At 44.1% G+C, this 18,826-nt stretch overlaps 1 protein-coding gene across 1 annotated transcript in view; it reads right to left on the reverse strand.

The window, feature by feature from the left end:
* Positions 1-18,826, reverse strand: part of NUDCD3 (NudC domain containing 3) — a 52,481-nt gene that overhangs the window by 24,222 nt on the left and 9,433 nt on the right. Inside the window, exon 3 of the mRNA XM_082200630.1 lies at positions 924-1,056. Coding sequence (XP_082056756.1) covers positions 924-1,056 — 133 coding nt within the window. The remainder of the gene's footprint in view (positions 1-923; positions 1,057-18,826) is intronic.

Consider the following 18,826-nt stretch of genomic DNA (forward strand, 5'->3'; position numbering starts at 1 on the left):
TGATATCTTAGATCAACAACACTGAGGTGATAATCATGCAAAAGGTACGCTTTGCTGATCAAGTCGGGCTCTTTCACTGTGGTTTTATGGGGAACTGACAGCCAGCCAGCGGAGATGATAATCCTGCAGCCATTTTTCCTTCGATAAAAGAAGCGAATCAGGACCTGGCCACAGGACAGTGACTTTCTATTCACTTTACACATTCAAGGAGGGATGAACCTGAGTGAACAAGCCAGAAACAAAAGGGGAAAAAACCTTGGGTAGTTGTCCCAAGGCAATTCAAATGTAATATTTATGGGTGCAAAAACTGCAGGTGGTCATGAAGGTGGTCTCCCTCATTCAATTTTAAGAATACTGCAAACTGCAGACTAGGGCTTTCCTATTCTGTCCAGCAACATCCACACACTACTGCCAATGCTAGCTGGCAGTCGCGCTCTCCTGGGTGTCAGGCAAAGGATTCTGCTAACTGGTGATGCCAGGGGTTGCCATTTGTTCTACCACCGAGGAATGGACCCTTCTTTTCTTTTGGATCTCTAAATTTGTTTAGGTACAGGTCTATTTTGCATAACTGTGCAGAGAATTTTTTGCGAGGGGGGGGGAGAGCAAAAAATGTGCAAAACGTTCTGCTGATAGATCAGAAGCAGAGCTCTGAAGTGTTTGGTTAAGTATGGAGAAGAACATGCAGAACAAGGAGCACCCTGCTAACAGCTGTTTTCTACAGGCCTCTCAGCTACATGCCTGCATTCTGCTGCAGTCGAAAGGCAATTTGGTGTGGCCCTCTGGTGGACAGATAGAGACAACTACAGCATAAAGTACGCTTGCACTGACCCAGACCAGCATCTCCGTCCCATGCAGGCAAGATATTGGGAGAGACTCTCACCCACAGTGGACCACCCAACAACCCAGTTCCTCATTCTTATTACCTGCTTGCCTTTCAGAATGTGCTTGGGCACTGGGACTTTAATCTCCAGATCACTGTAGTCCTGGGACCAGGCGTAATTCTCCCGCACTGCTCCATTGTAACTGTCAGGATTTGCCTGGAACTGCTCCTGTTTCCTGGGAGAAGAGAGTAAGAAGCTGGCTATTAAAATGGATGAACGGAAGAAGAGTCAAAGACCAAAGAAAAGCAAGCAAACAAAAACAGGGCAAGCTGCAAGCGAAAGCCTAAAATGGTGCTCAGATCTACCCAAGGAGAGCTCCAGGAGCCTCAGTGGACAAGTCCACATGCCTTTATATCAACCCTAGGATATCCTTCTCACTCCGATAGAGTTTGGATTTTGATATCCCGCCTTTCACTCCCCTTCAGGAGTCTCAAAGCGGCTAACATTCTCCTTTCCCTTCCTCCCCTACAACAAACACTCTGTGAGGTGAGTGGGGCTGAGAGACTTCAAAGAAGTGTGACTGGCCCAAGGTCACCCAGCAGCTGCATGTGGAGGAGCGGAGACGCGAACCCGGTTACCTAGATTACGTGACTACCGCTCTTAACCACTACACCACACTGGCTCTCATAGGGCGTGGGTGGTGCTGTGGTCTCTTGGCTTGCTGATCACAAGGTCAACAGTTCGAATCCACGTGACGGGGTGAGCTCCTGTTGCTCTGTCCCAGCTCCTGCCAACCTAGCATTTTGAAAGCATACCACTGTGAGTAGATAAATAGGTACCACTGCGGCGGAGAGGTAGAGAGCATTTCCATGCGCTCTGGCACTAGTCACAGTGTCCCACTGTGCCAGAAGCGGTTTAGTCATGCTGGCCACATGACCTAGAAATGCTGTCTGCAGACAAACGTAGCTCCATTGGCCTGAAAGCAGAGATGATCGCCGCACCTCACAGTTGAATCTGACTGGACTTAACCGTCCTGGGATCCTTTACCTTTTGCCTTTACCTCTAATAGATAACAGGGAAAGCAGCATGAAACAACTTTTCCTCTCCCGACCCCCAGCCCCTCCCCCAATATTTACCTTGCATTTTCCATCATGCTAATCCATAAGGATGACAAATCTGCTAGGTTAAACTGAGGAGTGCCAGCTGTTGTACCACTAATAACATTTGTATTAAAATGGCCCAAGTGGCTTCTCCAGAGAGCTAAGACTAGCAAGTCACCCTTTTGTTGCCTCCAGTGCCAGAAAGCAAAGCATTGCCAATGTTGTGGGGGGCTGTGGGGGGGAGAGTTTGCATTTCACATCATGGGACTCAATCACACTAAATGCCCCCTCCCCACTCAATTCTGTCTAGCTTTGGGTAGCCTCCAGACAAAAGAAAAAGGTTAAAAATAGACTAAGCAAAAGGACAGCTGCGGTCAGTCATGGTAATGTGGAAAAACAACAAGAGGCAAATGCTTAAAAACAGGGACAGGACAATGGAGGACAGTGAGCTCTGGAAAAAAAAATAGGCAGGCAGCACTAACTTTACACAATTTATTACTTTTTTATGACAACTGGATTTACTTCTACTATTTGAGTTTGCTGAACAGGGTGACACATGAGCCATTGCGACAGAAGATCGGAATGGAATGGCCGGCACTCGGTGCTGCCCTTTCCAAGTCACTGGAAAGTAGGTGCACACACTCCTTGGCCTGGTATCACGCAGTTCCAGGATATAGAAGCAATCTCAGTTTTCACAGAACAAGCCTCTCCTCTCACCCTGCCCCACCTCCCAAAGCGCTCCCACAGGTCAAAACAAAGGTATACCTAAGGAACATCTCCACAACGCTAAACAGGTTCACACAGTCCATTCTTAAAGCATGGAAGGAAAAATAGGCAAACTGCCCCCACAACCCCCTCCCCATTAACCCCCCTCCCCAGGTTCACCCCCCACTATTCCATCACACAGCACAAAACTTGGCAAGCCAAAGGCCTATACTGCCCACCAGACTTCTACAAAAATAACGAACTCTTGTCGACACAAGAAATACAAGACAAACTGGGGGACTATAAATATAAATCAGGGAGCTTGAAGCTTAAAGTATTTAAGGAAGAAGAGCACCAATCAATCCTCTAACTTTAGAAGAACAAACATTAAAAGTTTGCAGCAGGCCAGGAAAATGTTTGGGCATTGCTTGCCCTTAAAATAATATGACTGAACAGCAGGGCAGTCAAGTTGCAGGAAACATCAAATTCTGGGTGGTAGAAACTCAAGCAGACGGTAAAACCTCCAAAAGAGTCCAAACTGGGTGACTAGGCAACAGAATGGCAGCTGGAAGTACAGCACCCTAATTTTACCTTTCTACTGACAATGTGTAATTGGCTCTGAATATCCAGGAACGTTCTTTGTCATAGTGGAAAGTTCGCTAAAAATGTCAACTCACTGTGCTGCACCAGTGAAAAGGGCAGAATCAGTGTAAGGAACTATTAGGAAAGGAGCAGAAATAACATCATGCACTTTGCCATTGCAGTGCAGGCCTAGCTAGAATACTGTGTACAATTCTGGTTATCCCCGTCTCAAAGAAAGATATTTCAGCTTGAAAAGGGCAGCTAAAATGATCAGAGTTAAATCATCTTCCCTAAAGATTTTGGAGCCTTGTAGTTTAGGAGAGATGATGAAGTGGTGGGCTGGGGGGAGAAGAGAGGCCTCTCAGATCCTGAATTGCTTAGTCAATTTATATGCTCAGGCAATAGCCATGACCAAATTTTCCTTGGCACTCCATTTGCTTTGGTTACTTGGATTGGATTCACACTTTCCATGATAGGGCTAACATAGTTTTCAAATTATGTGGTTGTTTTTTTTGCACTGTATTTATATGCTGCCTATTTAGCCCAAGAAAGGCCCCCAAGGCAGCTTACAAAGAAATGTACCTGCAAACAATTCAGGTAGATAGCTCTGTTGGTCTGACACAGTAGAAATATATTTAAAAAAATAAAAAAATGTCCAGTAGCACCTTAGAGACCAACTACGTTTGTTCTTGGTATGAGCTTTCATGTGCATGCACACTTCTTCAGAATGCAAACAATATAAATGATACAGATTCAAAACAAAACCTTAACATTTCAAATCCCCTAGACGCAATCAAAAAACAATGGGAGAATGACATAGGCTATGAGATTAACCTCACTCAATGGACCAGAATGTGGTCTAAACCCCCCTTTAAATCCATATCAACGAAAAGAAAAGAACTCACACTGAAACTCACCTACAAGTGGTACCTAACACCAAGGAAACTAGCGCTAATACACCCAGGAACCTCACCAAAACGCTGGAGAGGGTGCACCTCCACAGGCACATACTTCCACATGTGGTGGAAGTGTCCCAAAACCCAACTATTCTGGACAACAGCCATACAAGAAATATGTAAAATAACTAAGCAAGTAATAGACATCACCCCAGAATTGGCCCTACTAAACATCTTCCAAGACAACAATGCCCATTTACACCACAAAGAACTCATAACCCACCTGCTCTCAGCAGCCAGAAACACCATAACCAGACACTGGAGAGACCTGTCAGGAGTAAGCATGGACCAATGGTACCAAATTGTATGGGAAACAGCCCTACTAGAAAAATTAACTAATAAACTGAAACTGACACGGGGACAAACAGAAGATGCCTTCACCCCGGTATGGCTCCCCTTTATCACATACACAGCCCAACAGGACAATGACAATAATCCATCAACAGCATACAAATCAATATGGCTAACCTGATCCAAAACACCCACCCACCTCACCCACCCACGAAAACAAAGATCACCACAGCCAATCACAAGCAAACAATCACACCCTAGGCCAACCCCAACCTCTCTCACCACCAAAGGAACACAAGTGAACAACACAAGCAACGCTGACACCAAACTCTACATACATTAAACATAATAGAAACACCGCCACCCGACCCCACCCCTATCCATCTTCCCTCTCTCCACCCCCCCCCCTTTCTTTTTTCTTTTCTTCTCCCCCTAATGCCTCAACAAATGAAACGGATTTGTAAAAATGTTACATGAAAAAAAAAAATACGAGGCACTACACTTCTGTAAAACAAGAAAATCCTTATTAAAATATATATTAAAAAAAAAACAAAACAAAACATTTCAAAAGCCAAATGCATTCTTGTTCCTTCCAAAAAGACAAAGAGCATCCCCCCAGAAAAATGTTGAGCGAGCAAGAGGGAAAATGTAAGCAGCACTTTCTCTTTATAAGGGTCCCAGGCAGGGCAGTGGGGCAAGGCAGGTTGGGGAAGCTTGTCCTTTGTCGTTCCAGCAGTTTCTCCCTTGTAGCAATAGGCTACAACAGGGACACCCATCTAATGTCACCATGACATCAGTAACCCAATAGGGCTTGCTGTAAGAGCCCATCAGCGCTATCAGGAAAACTTGTTTGGAGCAGGGATCCACTTGCACCTATCGGGGCTTGCTGTCACCGATGATCAGTGCCAACAGCAAACCTCACTTGCCAAATAACAACTGGGAGCGCACTTTAGGACTCCCAATTGTTCCTTCGGCAGCCAAGTCTTTGCCTTCTCCCAAGGAAAGCTAATAGAAACCCTAGTTTTCCACCCTCAGCGTCCAATAATAATAATAATAATAATAATAATAATAATAATAATTTTTATTTATACCCCGCCCTCCCCAGCCAAGGCCGGGCTCAGGGCGGCTAACAAGCAATAATAAAAACAAGTTGGAATGAATACAACTTAAAAACAAAATTAAAATACAACATTAAAATATTGAAACATTAAAATATTAAAATGTAGCCTCATCTCAGGAGGAGAAAGGAAAAGAAAAAAAGAAAGAGGGGGAGGGAATCAAATTGGCTCCAAGCCAAAGGCCAGGTGGAACAACTCTATCAGGCCCTATGGAAAGAAATCAGATCCTGCAGGGCCCTGGTCTCATGAGACAGAGCGTTCCACCAGGCCGGAGCCAGTGTTGAAAAGGCCCTGGCTCTGGCTGAAGCTAATCTAACTTGCTTAGGGCCCGGGACCACTAGGGTGTTGCTATTTATGGACCTTGAGGCTCTCCGTGGGGCATACCGAGAGAGGAGGTCCCGTAGGTACGAGGGTCCTAGGCCGTGAAGGGCTTTAAAGGTCAAAAACAGCACCTTAAATCTGATCCTGTACTCCACCAGGAGCCAGTGCAGCTGGAAAAGCACTGGGTGAATATGCTCCCATGGCAGAGACCCCATGGACCGTAAGACTTACTGTTATAGTGATACATAAATCCGCTTTCATAAGGCATTCACAAAATGCAAGGATTACCAAAACAGGTCATCAAATTGACCTCTAATTGACAATCCACATGCATCAATCCCTCTAACAAGCGACTTAAGTGGCTTGTGCTGATCACTAGGGATGAAAACTGGGCCCATCCCGTTAAGAAACTGAAGGTGACTGCAGAATTATGTTACTGCGGAACCCAGGGCAGAGTGCAGATGCAAGCTCTTACTCTTACTTTGCAACAGTAAAATCCAGTCTGATAGATTTGCCCAGCACACTTGCTCAGCTCAGAGGAAGTACATCAAGATCGTCCTGTCTGGCATCCAGGCTAAGGGATGAGGCCCGACTCGTGAAGTGCAATTTCAGCTTAGAAAGAAACAAAGAAATGGGAGAACTGGGGGACTTGAACGGAAAAGTCTGCTGGTGGCTGGCAACATTTTGTTTTAATTTTAAAATGGGTTCTGAAATGGAGCAAGGATAAGGAGGGTGCTGGAACAGACTTTGCAAAAGTTCCCTCATTGGAGCTCCATTTCCATGGAGACAGTTGTTATGGCAGCATAGAACAAACCTGGCTGATTCCAGCTTCCTAAAATGCCTAGAGACTACAGGAGCCAAAAGGGCTGGAGGACAAATAGAACAGAGAAGCAGGGGGAAGCTATCAGATTTACAATACTCCCTCTCTCTCTTTCCTGGTAAGTGTAATGGATTTCAGGAGGATAAACGGACTAATACTCTTTAAAGCCTGGATGACTTTGAGAAGCTTCAGTTAGTGTTGAACACAACAGTCTGCCTCCTGACAAATCAGGAGCACATGGCACCCACATAAGTTCTCCACCATCTGCCAGTCCTGCCTTTCTGTTGATTTTCAGACATGTATCTAGTTGCTAGTTCTGACCTATAAAACCCCACAGAGGGCACTAAAATATTATTTCCTAATGCACAGAGGACAAGACAGGCATGCGTGGTCCCTCTGAAATTAGAATTCAGAGTTATTTAGTCTCATTGGCTTATTCGTTATTATATCTAGGATTTTCCACCATGTTCAAAGGCTTGGATTACAATGATTTCAAGTTTCTGCAGGAAGCAAGGAGAAAGAAGATATTAGCATTGTTTGCACCAAGAAGCTCATGGATTCTGTTAATTTCCAGAGGATATTCTTCCAAAGGCCTAGACTCTCTCTCTAAAGTAGGGAAATGGCTTGGTCAACTGACATGTTCACCCTGACATGTCTTAGCTCAGGTTTTACTGAAGGATTATGGGAGATGAAGCAGTGAGGTCTGCAAAGGCAAGAGTGGTGGAAGACTAGTCACAAATTCAACCAACTGTAGTCGACAACTAGGGTTCCCTGCTTTATTCGGTTTAGTTGGCAATCAACTAAATCGGCTGACAAATTGATGAGGGTGAAATGTAGCCACAGTGTGGCTGATTATCAAGTGTGTAAAGACACATTTATTTTTTAGGGTTCTTGCTGGCTCTTGTATGATTACTTTAACCACAGTATTAAAGATCACCATGTCTTTTGGTTATTAAACTGTCAACTTTGCTTACGTTTTCTTTAGTATATCTAAAAGCAATATGTACTGAGGTTTTGATGGCATGCACATTTCCTGAAAATGCAATGCGTTAAAAAGGCTCATGATCAACACACACACGCACTTTGCAGTCCTACTTAGAGCCTACGTAAATAACATCCTGCAGTGAGGGCGGCACAACTGCGCACCCCAGCAAAGAAAAAATGCTTGCATGTGCTCCAGCTTAAGATTCCACTTTGATTTTATGTCCCGTGAGTGAAACATCTGGGCCCTCAGCTAAGTGCTGTTACTTTCAGCTACGGTAACCTATAGACAAGATGCTTAGAGAACTGTGTGGCCTGTTATTTGTTCCCTTTATAACTACATGCTAGGACCCCTTTTAAGGAAGGATATATTATCCTCTGTATAGTTAAAGCTATGGTTTCCCCAATAGTGATGTATGGAAGTGAGAGCTGGACCATAAAGAAGGCTTATCGCCGAAGAATGGATGCTTTTGAATTATGGTGCTGGAGGAGACTCTTGAGAGTCCCATGGACTGCAAGAAGATCAAACCTATCCATTCTGAAGGAAATCAGCCCTGAGTGATCACTGGAAGGACAGATCGTGAAGCTGAGGCTCCAATACTTTGGCCACCTCATGAGAAGAGAAGAGAAGAGAAGAGAAGAGAAGAGAAGAGAAGAGAAGAGAAGAGAAGAGAAGAGTCCCTGGAAAAGGGAGGGCACAAGACTGAGAGCACAAGGAGAAGGGGACGACAGAACGAGATGGTTGGACAGTGTTCTCGAAGTTACAAACATGAGTTTGACCAAGCTGTGGGAGGGAATGGAAGACAGAAGTGCCTGGCATGCTCTGGTCCATGGGGTCATGAAGAGTCAGATACGACTAAACAACAACAATATATTATCCTCCTTTAAAAGGGACAGTAGTAAGAGGAAACCTTCTGACACTTTAGAGCAGGCTGCCTCAACCTCGGCCCTCCAGATGTTTTTGGCCTACAACTCCCATGATCCCTAGCTAGCAGGACCAGTGGTCAGGGATGCTGGGAACTGTAGTCTCAAAACAAGGTTGAGGAAGCCTGCTTTAGAGATTACCAGCTGTTACCCAGTGTTATCCTCCTTCCTTTATGCTGGCAAGGAGATGGTCAGTGGCTGTGTAACTCTGGGCATGTCTAGAGCTGTGTAGCTCTAAGCAATTTCCCCCCATTTTCTTAATTCAGAGTCCCCCAAAATAGGGGGCATCTTATACATGGGGGCATGTTATACACGGAAAAACGTGGTATATGAAAACGATGTATCGTTGGTATTTAACTCCTAGTTAATCAGCTAAAATGTATAAATCAAAGTCTAAAACATGCTGGAAATGTAAAGAGAATGAGGGTACTTTTTACCACATGTGATGATCATGTTAGAGATGATAAAGGGCTTCTGGGAAACGGTATATAATGAATTGGAAAAAATGTTGAAAACAACTTTTCCTAAGAAACCAGAAGCTTTTCTGTTAGGTATTATAGGTCCAGAGATCCTGAAGGACCAGCTGAAACTATTCATGTAAACGACCACGGCTGCGTGGATTCTGTTAGCCCAGAACTGGAAAGATGATACAACTCCAACCAAGGAAATGTAGCAGATAAAATTGATTAATTATGTTGAGATGGCAAAACTTACAGGAGGAATTAGAAACCAGGAAGAGGCGGTCTTTAATTAGGAGTGGGGAAAATTTATAATCTATTTGAAAAACTATTGTAAACAATTACACACATTGATAGGATTGACAGAAAACATGTAGTAATAATTTGAACAATGGCATGATAAAGGATTTATAAGAATAGAGTTATGAAAGAGATGCAGAGGGAGAAATCATTAAATTAAGATCCACAATGGGGGGTGGTCCAATGGGATTACATATTTATGTTTTTATTTTGCTTGTATATGTAAAACAGAAAATTATATATATATATATATGAGCTGAATGTTGCCAAGGAAAGAGGTCCTCCTTTCTAGAGGACACACGTTGTACAGCTTTGGAGCATTTAGGGACAGTGAGACAGTAATTGAGGTAAGGAGCATGTTTTCCACTTGCAACTGCCTCAGTATTTAGAAAATTAGGATCTGGCCTTTATCATATGTACACTGCTCATGTCACTTGACTGCTGCGCTGAGTTCTACCTTATTACTGCACTCCACAAACAACTGGAAAAAAAGAGCTAACTGGACAACTGCAGAAGATCGCCACTGGTGTTTTAAATTCCAGATATGGTTATGTAAAGGTAAAGGGACCCCTGACCATTGGGTCCAGTCGCGAACGACTCTGGGGTTGCGGCGCTCATCTCGCTTTATTGGCTGAGGGAGCCAGCGTACAGCTTCTGGGTCATGTGGCCAGCATGACTAAGCCGCTTCTGGCGAACCAGAGCAGCGCACGGAAACGGCGTTTACCTTCCCGCCGGAGCGGTACCTATTTATCTACTTGCACTTTGAGGTGCTTTCGAACTGCTAGGTTGGCAGGAGCTGGGACCGAGCAACGGGAGCTCACCCCGTCGCGGGGATTCGAACTGCCGACCTTCTGATCAGCAAGTCCTAGGCTCTGTGGTTTAACCCACAGCACCAACAGCGTCCCTATGGTTCTGTACATGCAGCCTAAACAAAATAAAGAATTCATTCCTCAATCTCCAACAGCTTAGGGCTTGTAAGTTCCACACATTAATTAAGCCATGATCAGGGTTTGGTCATCAATGAGGGAAGATACTCGCAAGTATCTATCTCCAAGTTCACCAAAGAAGTGGGTCCCAGACTGCATCGCAGGCTTGATCTGAATGTCAGTTTAAAAAGCTTGAAGACTCATTTTCAAAGAAGTGGAATTCCTCTAGCACAGAGGTAGGAAGCCTCAGGCCCTGGCCTCAATAGTCTTCCTAGGTCATGCCCCCTACAGGCCCCACCATCCTCAGCTCTGCTCTACACCCTCCTCAAGGGCTTTGACTTGCTGGACACTTAATTGTGATTGTGTCTCTTGCTGCACACTTAATTGTGATTGTGTCTCTTGCTTGCCTGGATGAACAGCCTACTGCACAAAAGAGTCACATCTACTGGTCCACCCACTTTCATTTCTCGTCACACTCATGGGTGACCAGAGATGAAAAGCCATGGGTTTTTGCAGACCCACAAGCAAAAGCAGAAACGTGCAAGTGGCAGATTGGGAGCTGACAAGCCTCAACGGTTCCAGAAATTGCAAAGCAAAGCTACTGTAAGAAGCATCAGAATACTTGGGGGGAGGAATCTAGAACTGGACAAATGCAGAGTGGCAAGCTTGTTTGTTAAGAAGCATCTCCAGAACAAGCAGAAAGTACCCAGGGTGCTTTAGGACACTGATAACCAACTTGGTGCCCTCTGGAAGACGTTGGGACCCCAGCTCCTATCAGCCCCAGCCAGTACAGCAGATGATCAGGGATAATGGGAGCAGAGGTCCAATAACATGGGGCTATCCATGCCTTAGGGAAATGAGCTACTGTTGGCACCTTACAGACATTCAGGGAATGCATTTCTGGGAATGAATCATGCCTGTGCTGGAGACAGAAGACAAGAAGGATGTCTACCCAGAAGACAACCCTAGGAAGAACGATTATGGCAATCCAAACCACCTGCCATGCTGGCCACCTAATAAGAGCAGAAAACCGCAGCAGTGGCCCAAAAATCAAAACTGTTGAAACTGTAGGAGGAGAGGGTTGGGAAACGTCAGCTTTTAAATAAAGGGTTCAGCATTGCTCATACTTAGCTGATGGTAGTGGGGATGATGGGTCCATGTGTTCCGCCTTGTTCTATTTTTGCTTCAATGTGTCATGGGGGGTGGTGGTGAAAGCTTTTTTTTAAATTATTTATTTAAACCAAACATAAACACCAACAAATCTGATGTTCATCTCCTTTCAACAGCCATGCTCATTTGTATCTATCGTTCTTTCTCCTCCTCCAGCCCAAGAGTCCACAGGTACGATGTGCCACTGGTGAGCACAGTGTTGGGGAGAACTGGCATCCTTCTCCTGATTTTGGAGGAGAGAAATGACTTTCCCAGACAGTATGTAGAGTCGTGCAGATGCATGGAAAGCAGTCAGATTCCTAGCTGCTTTTCTGAGTGCATGAAACTCGGAGCAGGGCAGAGCTGAGGAGGGCAGCAGGGACTTCTTCATCCCAAGTTGCCTGGACTTGAGCACCATAGGACATCAAACAAAACACTGTCCTTTCCTCAGCAGAAGGGGGGAGTCAGCTGTGGCAAGCACAAATATTTCTTGACTACCAAGGCTCAAAGTTGAAGCCTAGAGTTGCTGTCCCTCGTGATTTCATTCATTCATTCTGTGTATATGGCACAGAACTTGGAATTCCCGAGAATCTTCATTTACCTTCTTCTTCTTTTTTTTAAAAAAGGTGCCTTCTCAAACTCATGATTTGATGCAAATAGTTGCAGATCTACATAACATGTGTAAAGTGATTTCAGCATTCTGGAGCAGTGTCAGCCTGCGGAGTTCTGTTCTTCCCACATTGCTCCCTGGCAGGCCATTTTACTGCTCCATCTTCATTTCTTCTTGCACATTACTAAAATACTCCAGATTCTGCAAACACAGGGCTCCATGTTTAGCTCTGGCAGCAGCGTCCACCACTAAGCTGACTCCACTAAGCTGAATCAAAAGATTCTACAAACACTTAAGAGATGCTTTTCGGAACATGCAAACTGAGCAAACGCATGTAAAAAACAACTACCTGGCATGCATAAATGCTATCAGTTGACAGAATTCAGCATTTAGCACATAATGCCTGGCTAATTATTTTTAATGCAGATTTTTCTTTCAAAAAACAAACATCCTGAATAGCCCCCAATAGGCATTTCTGTGTTTTAGGAAAGGTTCTTTATAGTATTAACAATGACTTTGCTCTCTCAAACCACCTGGGACCTGACATATTTTGAGTTTGCATGTCGCTAAAGGTTTTTATTACAGTGGCTTAGTGTAGGAACCATATTAGACATGTGGGAGATTTCATACATGGACAGGACAGAAAAATGCATGGCGGAGCCGGGGCGTGGTGAAGTTTGTCAAAGTTATACCCAAAGCTGGCAGAAGACATTCTCCAAGATGTTTGGAAAAGGCATTTGCCATCATCTGCTACCTGCTCCTTTAAGTTAGATATGTCAAGGGTTGAACCTGCATGCAGGGCAATAGCCCTCATCACACATGCCCAAAGAGGTTCCTTCATTGCTTTTCTGTTGCTTAACGAGCCCCTCAAATCAGCCCGAAGTCTATTTCAAGGAGGGCAAAACAGAAACCTTGGGCTGCCACTAGGCTGTCCCCAGGCACTTGAACTTTTTTTTAATCTCTAAAGCTACTCATCCAAACAGGAGTGAAAAGAGAAATCTTCAAGATTTAAGGTTGCAATCCTAAACAAGTCTACAAGGAAGTACTTCTCACGGAAAACAGTAGACCTGCACAGGGCAGGTATCCTTTCAAAGGAAAGGCGTGGGTCCCAGATGCTGTACCCACTTACTCTGGGTTACCCAAAAAGCACAGCAAGAACCCTGAGTTAACAGCAAAATGATTCAGCTAAGAAATAACCAAGTTTCAAGCTAGCATGAAATCTGCATGAGGTCCTTTCATAGGCCTTCTCAAAGCCAGCACGTAGGAAGCCTGGCATTTCACAGAAAGGCACCCTGCATAGCAAAACAGACTGGAATTTATTTCAGTGGTCAGGCATTTAAATCATCTCTTTGACAGCAGCCTACGGCAAGAAGAGCCCATCAAAGTAATTAACTAGGAGGTCAGAAATGCAAAGGAATGAACCGAGGACAGTGAGGAACATTTCATATGAGATATTCCTATTGATAGATGAGCAGCAATGGAAAGCAACTAATATGGTATTTTCCCTGAAATTTATTCTTCCTCAACTGTCACCTAGCAATGGGCATTCCACCAAGGTATCTAAACTAGTGCCATCCCTGTTGGTTGTTAAAAGAAATGTAACTTTAAGAAGTGGTGCCTGAATTTGCTTGTTTCCTTTCTCCCGCTCCATTCCTTTTCCCATTAGAATTTTAAGGCCATGTGTTTAGATTTTTATTGACTTCCAAGCTGCTCTAGGAGCCCTTTTGGCTCAAGAGAATAAATACATGGGTGTTGCACCAAGATTCTAATAAGACACTCCAGACTTCCTTGTGCAAGGCCACAGCAGTACTCAACACTGCTAAAAAGCCACTAAAAAGCCCCTTTAGAAGTCTGAACAGCCCCTTAGAAAGGGACCATGGGTTACAAATCAATAAGGTTAATAGAGCGAACGTGTCTCAGAGAAGGATACAATAGCACCATCTACTGGTGATCCGGGGAAGACACAAGGCTAAGAAAACTTATTTGACCATGAGTTTTTGCTACTGCAAGATACGGGGTGTACAAACATACACCGAAAGGACTCACATGTTTGCACATCAATTGGACGTACCTATAATGGTCACTGCCTGCAAGACATGAGGTTGTCACTGCTACAAATGCTGCATTGTGTTCACTTATGGCTAGGGTGGGGAACCTGTTGCCTGACTACAGCTCCCATCAGCGCCAGCCAGCATGACCAATGGTCAGAAATGATGCACTTTATGTAGTCCAACAACATCTAGGGGGCACAAGGCTCCTCAGCCTATTAACTAACAACATTTGGAGGCTCAAAGCTGCCCAGCCCTGACTTAAGGACCCTGTGGTTCCTGTTATACATCCAGCGAGGCTGGATCAGGATTAGGACAACACACGTGCTGGCTTTCTAAAGTAACCTTTCTGTTAATTCTTTTACAAATCAGGGAATCATCATGTTCTCAGAATAGCAAGCAAGTTACGTCACATTGCAAAAGAACACAACTTATTATTTTCAGCTCATAGATGAGCTTGTCAATTGCATACGATTTGTGGCAGAAGAATGAAAGCTACCTGATTTCATTTATGGCAGGGCCTGTGTTAAGGACTTAACTTTGTTGACACTGAGTGGCTAAAATGCCGCCTTTAGCACCGCCTTTAGGGGTAGGTAACCTAAGGCCTGAGGGCTGGATGTGGCCCATTCGCCTTCTCAATCCAGCCCACGGACGGTCCAGGAATCAGTGTGTTTTTACATGTGTCGAATGTGTCCTTTTATTTAAAATGCATCTCTGGGTTATTTGCGGGGCATGGGAATTCGTTCATTTCCCCCCAAAAAAATATAGTCCAGCCCACCACATGGTCTGAGGGACGGTGGACTGGCCCATGGCTGAAAAAGGTTGCTGACCCCAGCTCCACAAGTCCACTGACAGAAAGATGGACTCCGCCATCGCTAGGAAATTTGGGCCAAGGGCAGCGCTTTCACTGCTCCCACAATGCTTGCATACACAAACTACCAGAAAGGAGACTTTAAAGACTGTATCAATATATCAGAATTAGAATCAAGGCTTTTCACCCAAGGAGAACCAATTTTATTTTATTTTTACTAACACTGATTTCAATGGGGGCCCTTTTCAAACTCAAGACATCCTGAATTACCCACTTCTAAAGCCACAATGCCGCACTGAGGGAACCGGAGTTTGTTTTGGAGAGGGTTTCACTGAAGTTTCTCCATTTTAATGAGCAATGATTTTAAGCAAAGAAACCATGTTTTATTTAAACCAAGTCACACGCTGTCCTCTTGCCTGCAGCAAAGGGAGTTTTTTCTTGGTTAACAAAACAGCAGGAAGAGAGAGCGAAATGTAGGTTCAGCTGGGTTTCATGTCCTCATTTCCAGAGTTAGGCATCCAGATCCCAAAGCAAATAATTGATATGGAAAACATGATACACTCAAGCTCTGCAGCTGCATTTATATTTCCAACACCCGATTGAAGTTGTAAGGCTTCATTAGTACAAAAGAAAGTTATGGGCCTTAATTTTTTCAATGGAACAAAAGCACAATCCAGCCTTACTCACTGGCCAACAGGAACGTCCCTCATTACAGTGGTACCTCGGGTTAAGTACTTAATTCGTTCCGGAGGTCCGTACTTAACCTGAAACTGTTCTTCACTTGAAGCACCACTTTAGCTAATGGGGCTTCCTGCTGCTGCCGTGCCGCCAGAGCACAATCTCTGTTCTCATCCTGAAGCAAAGTTCTTAACCTGAAGCACTATTTCTGGGTTAGTGGAGTCTGTAACCTGAAGCGTATGTAACCTGAGGTACCACTGTATTAATTAATTAATTAATTAATAATTAATTATATACCGCCCTATACCCGAGGGTCTTATATACCCGCCCCATACCACTCAGGCACAAGATACAGCCTATTTTAGGAAGCCAAAGCTTAATTTATAGCCATTTGAAGCCCACTTTTTTTTTTTACTGGATGTCCAACACAGCCTGAGGCAATGTGGAATCCAAGATGAACTCGGTTGTGGTCCCTGTTTGATTACAAATGAAAAATACATTTTAGAATCATGTCCTGACAGTTTGTTTTCAAAATATATGTATAAACTATGCAAGTTACCAGTGCCAATTCAAATAAAACAAGCAGCATCGAGTACAATATCTTATACTGGACCCATTAAAACAATGGAAACACATTCTTAGGCCCAAGTGGGTAGGACAGAAAAGATGCTATACATTCAGGATGATATCAAACAATTGGCTCCATCTTGTACCCCATCTGGATAGCTTGTAAACCAGAAAGTGGTGGTGGTAAGTGGAATAAGAGGTACCAGGTAACATTTTGGATCTGTATTACAATCCCTCCTTTGGACTGTCATGCATGCAAATTCAGCGTGCCGCCATTCATATAACTCCATCTGGAAGTACCTTTGAAAAATTTGGTTTCTAGGTGTGGGAGAAGGTATGGCAAAAGTAAGCCCCATCTACCTTGAACCTAAGAAAATAATCTCTCTTCCTTGGGTTTGATTATCTGTATTTGTGACAACAGTGTCAGGCTGGATCTGTATATCACAGACTGTACCATTTCAGGCTATGGGAGGGAGGGATAACTTTTGACTGCTTCCCCACTGGCAAGTAGAATACTATCAGGAAGTGTGGATCTCGCCTAGTTCTAATACTATTCTGTGTTCAGAAACAAAACAACAACAATAACAACAAACAAAGAAACAACAACAAATACCCTTCCTATCTGACTGGGCTGCCCCAGCCACTCTGGGCAACTTCTAACAGGTTCCACAGGGTTGGTGCCACTACCGAAAAGGCCGTCTGTCTGGTTCCCTGTAACTTCACTTCTCACAGTGAAGAACTGCCAGAAGGCCCTTGTAGCTCAGTGTCCAGGCTGAATGATGGGAGTGGAGACACTCCGTCAGGTATACAGGGCCGAGGCCGTTTAGAGCTTTAAAGGTCAGCACCAACACTTTGAATTGTGCTCAGAAACGTACCGGGAGCCAAAGTAGGTCTTTCAGGACCACTGTTATATGGTCCCAGCAGCTGCTCCCAGTCACCAGTCTACGTGCTACATTTTGGGTTAGTTGTAGTTTCCAAGTCACCTTCAAAGGTAGCCCCACATGGAGCACATTGCAGTAGTCCAAGTGGGAGATAACCATAGCATGTACCACTCTGGTGATATAGGGCGCAGGTAGGTAGGGTCTCAGCCGGCGTACCAGGAAGTTCACATCAGGAAGCAGTGCTAACCTTTGGGCCTTCAGATATGGTTAGACTACAGTTCCTATCTACCTGACCACTGGTCATGCTGGCTGGAGATGATGGGAACTATGGTCCAGCAACCTAATCCAGCTGGGATAGCTCAGTTGGTAGAGCATGAGACACTCAATCTTAGGGTTGTGTGTTCGAGCCCCACATTGGGCAAAAGAATCCTGCGTTGCAGGGGGTTGGACTAGATGACCCTTGTGGTCCCTTCCAGCTCTACAACTCTATGATTCTATATACAACCTCTAGAGGGTCAAAGGTTAGCTACCCCTGACATAAAAGACCGTTCAGAGTTGTAGTCATCAGCTTACAGTCTGTTAAATTATTCCAGCATTCTACCTCATTACCAGGGAAACAACGACCAGCAGTCATATATCGGGGAAACTGAACATACCTGCAAATATAGGCTTAATGATGCAAATGTGCAAAACATATTGTTTTAAAATAAAGCCCAACCCACTTTAAAATTGGCTGCATGCTTCCAAAACTAGTGTTTGTGATTCATGCATGGATTTTCAATGAACTAGCACCCAGAGGCTGTAAAATGCCAAAGAATTAAAGTTTAAATAGCAGGTCCTTTTTGACTTTGTTATCACATGGTGCCACAACATAGACATAACGCTTTGATCAACTTAAAAAAAATCTAGGCTTCCGACTGTTTCCAGCTTCAATTTTTAGAAGCCAGCTCCACATCTTGATAGTTTGCCAGCCTACCCAGTCAGCTGAGCATACATCTCTCACCCTAACTCAACACCACATTAAGAGGTGACAAGACAAGCCTACCAGAGAGCCAAACTCAGCAGACACTATCAGTATTTGCCTAGCAATAGACAGCTTGCTCTACTTACGCGTACAAAAAGTAGCAGGGGACTACAGACCCAATACGCCTGGTGTCCCAGGAGGAATGACCAGTAGCACATTGAAAAGAACTTAAGGAAATTTTCAATGGACAAAATCATCCTTTGATCGATAGATGAATCTTTTTATCCCATGTAATTTTTTTCCATTCTGACTCACTGCATCTAATCCAGGATTGGGGCATGATTAACTAACACCGTCAGAAACACAAGCTTTTTAAAAGCACAATCTCTTCTGCAATATATAGGTAGGTTAAAAAACAAACCTTGGTTTTCCTGGTTATTGCAACATACCAGCAGAGGACTGGGGTACCTTTTTCAGCCCCGGAAGTGCATTCCTTTCTGGGGAACCTTCCAAGTACTGCATGGCAGTTGAAAGCTGAGCTCTTCCTGCTGGGATTTATGGATGGAGATATATATATACCATGGAACACTATTTCAATACATGATCACAGCAGTGAAACTTTTATATGTACAAAGATGGAAAGACTGATCATTACCTACCATGGAGGAATGGTTGTCAAAATTACTGGACTTAGCTGACATAACAAAGCATATACCTGTTGCCTTAACAAGAAAAAAGCAACAACTAGCTGCCACATGGGTTGGACCCATAGTTTACTGAGATCTACCCTGATATGCACCTAAATAGATATATGC

The sequence above is a fragment of the Podarcis vaucheri genome, assembly GCF_965113315.1.
Source record: "Podarcis vaucheri genome assembly, chromosome: 15".
NCBI lineage: Eukaryota > Metazoa > Chordata > Lepidosauria > Squamata > Lacertidae > Podarcis > Podarcis vaucheri.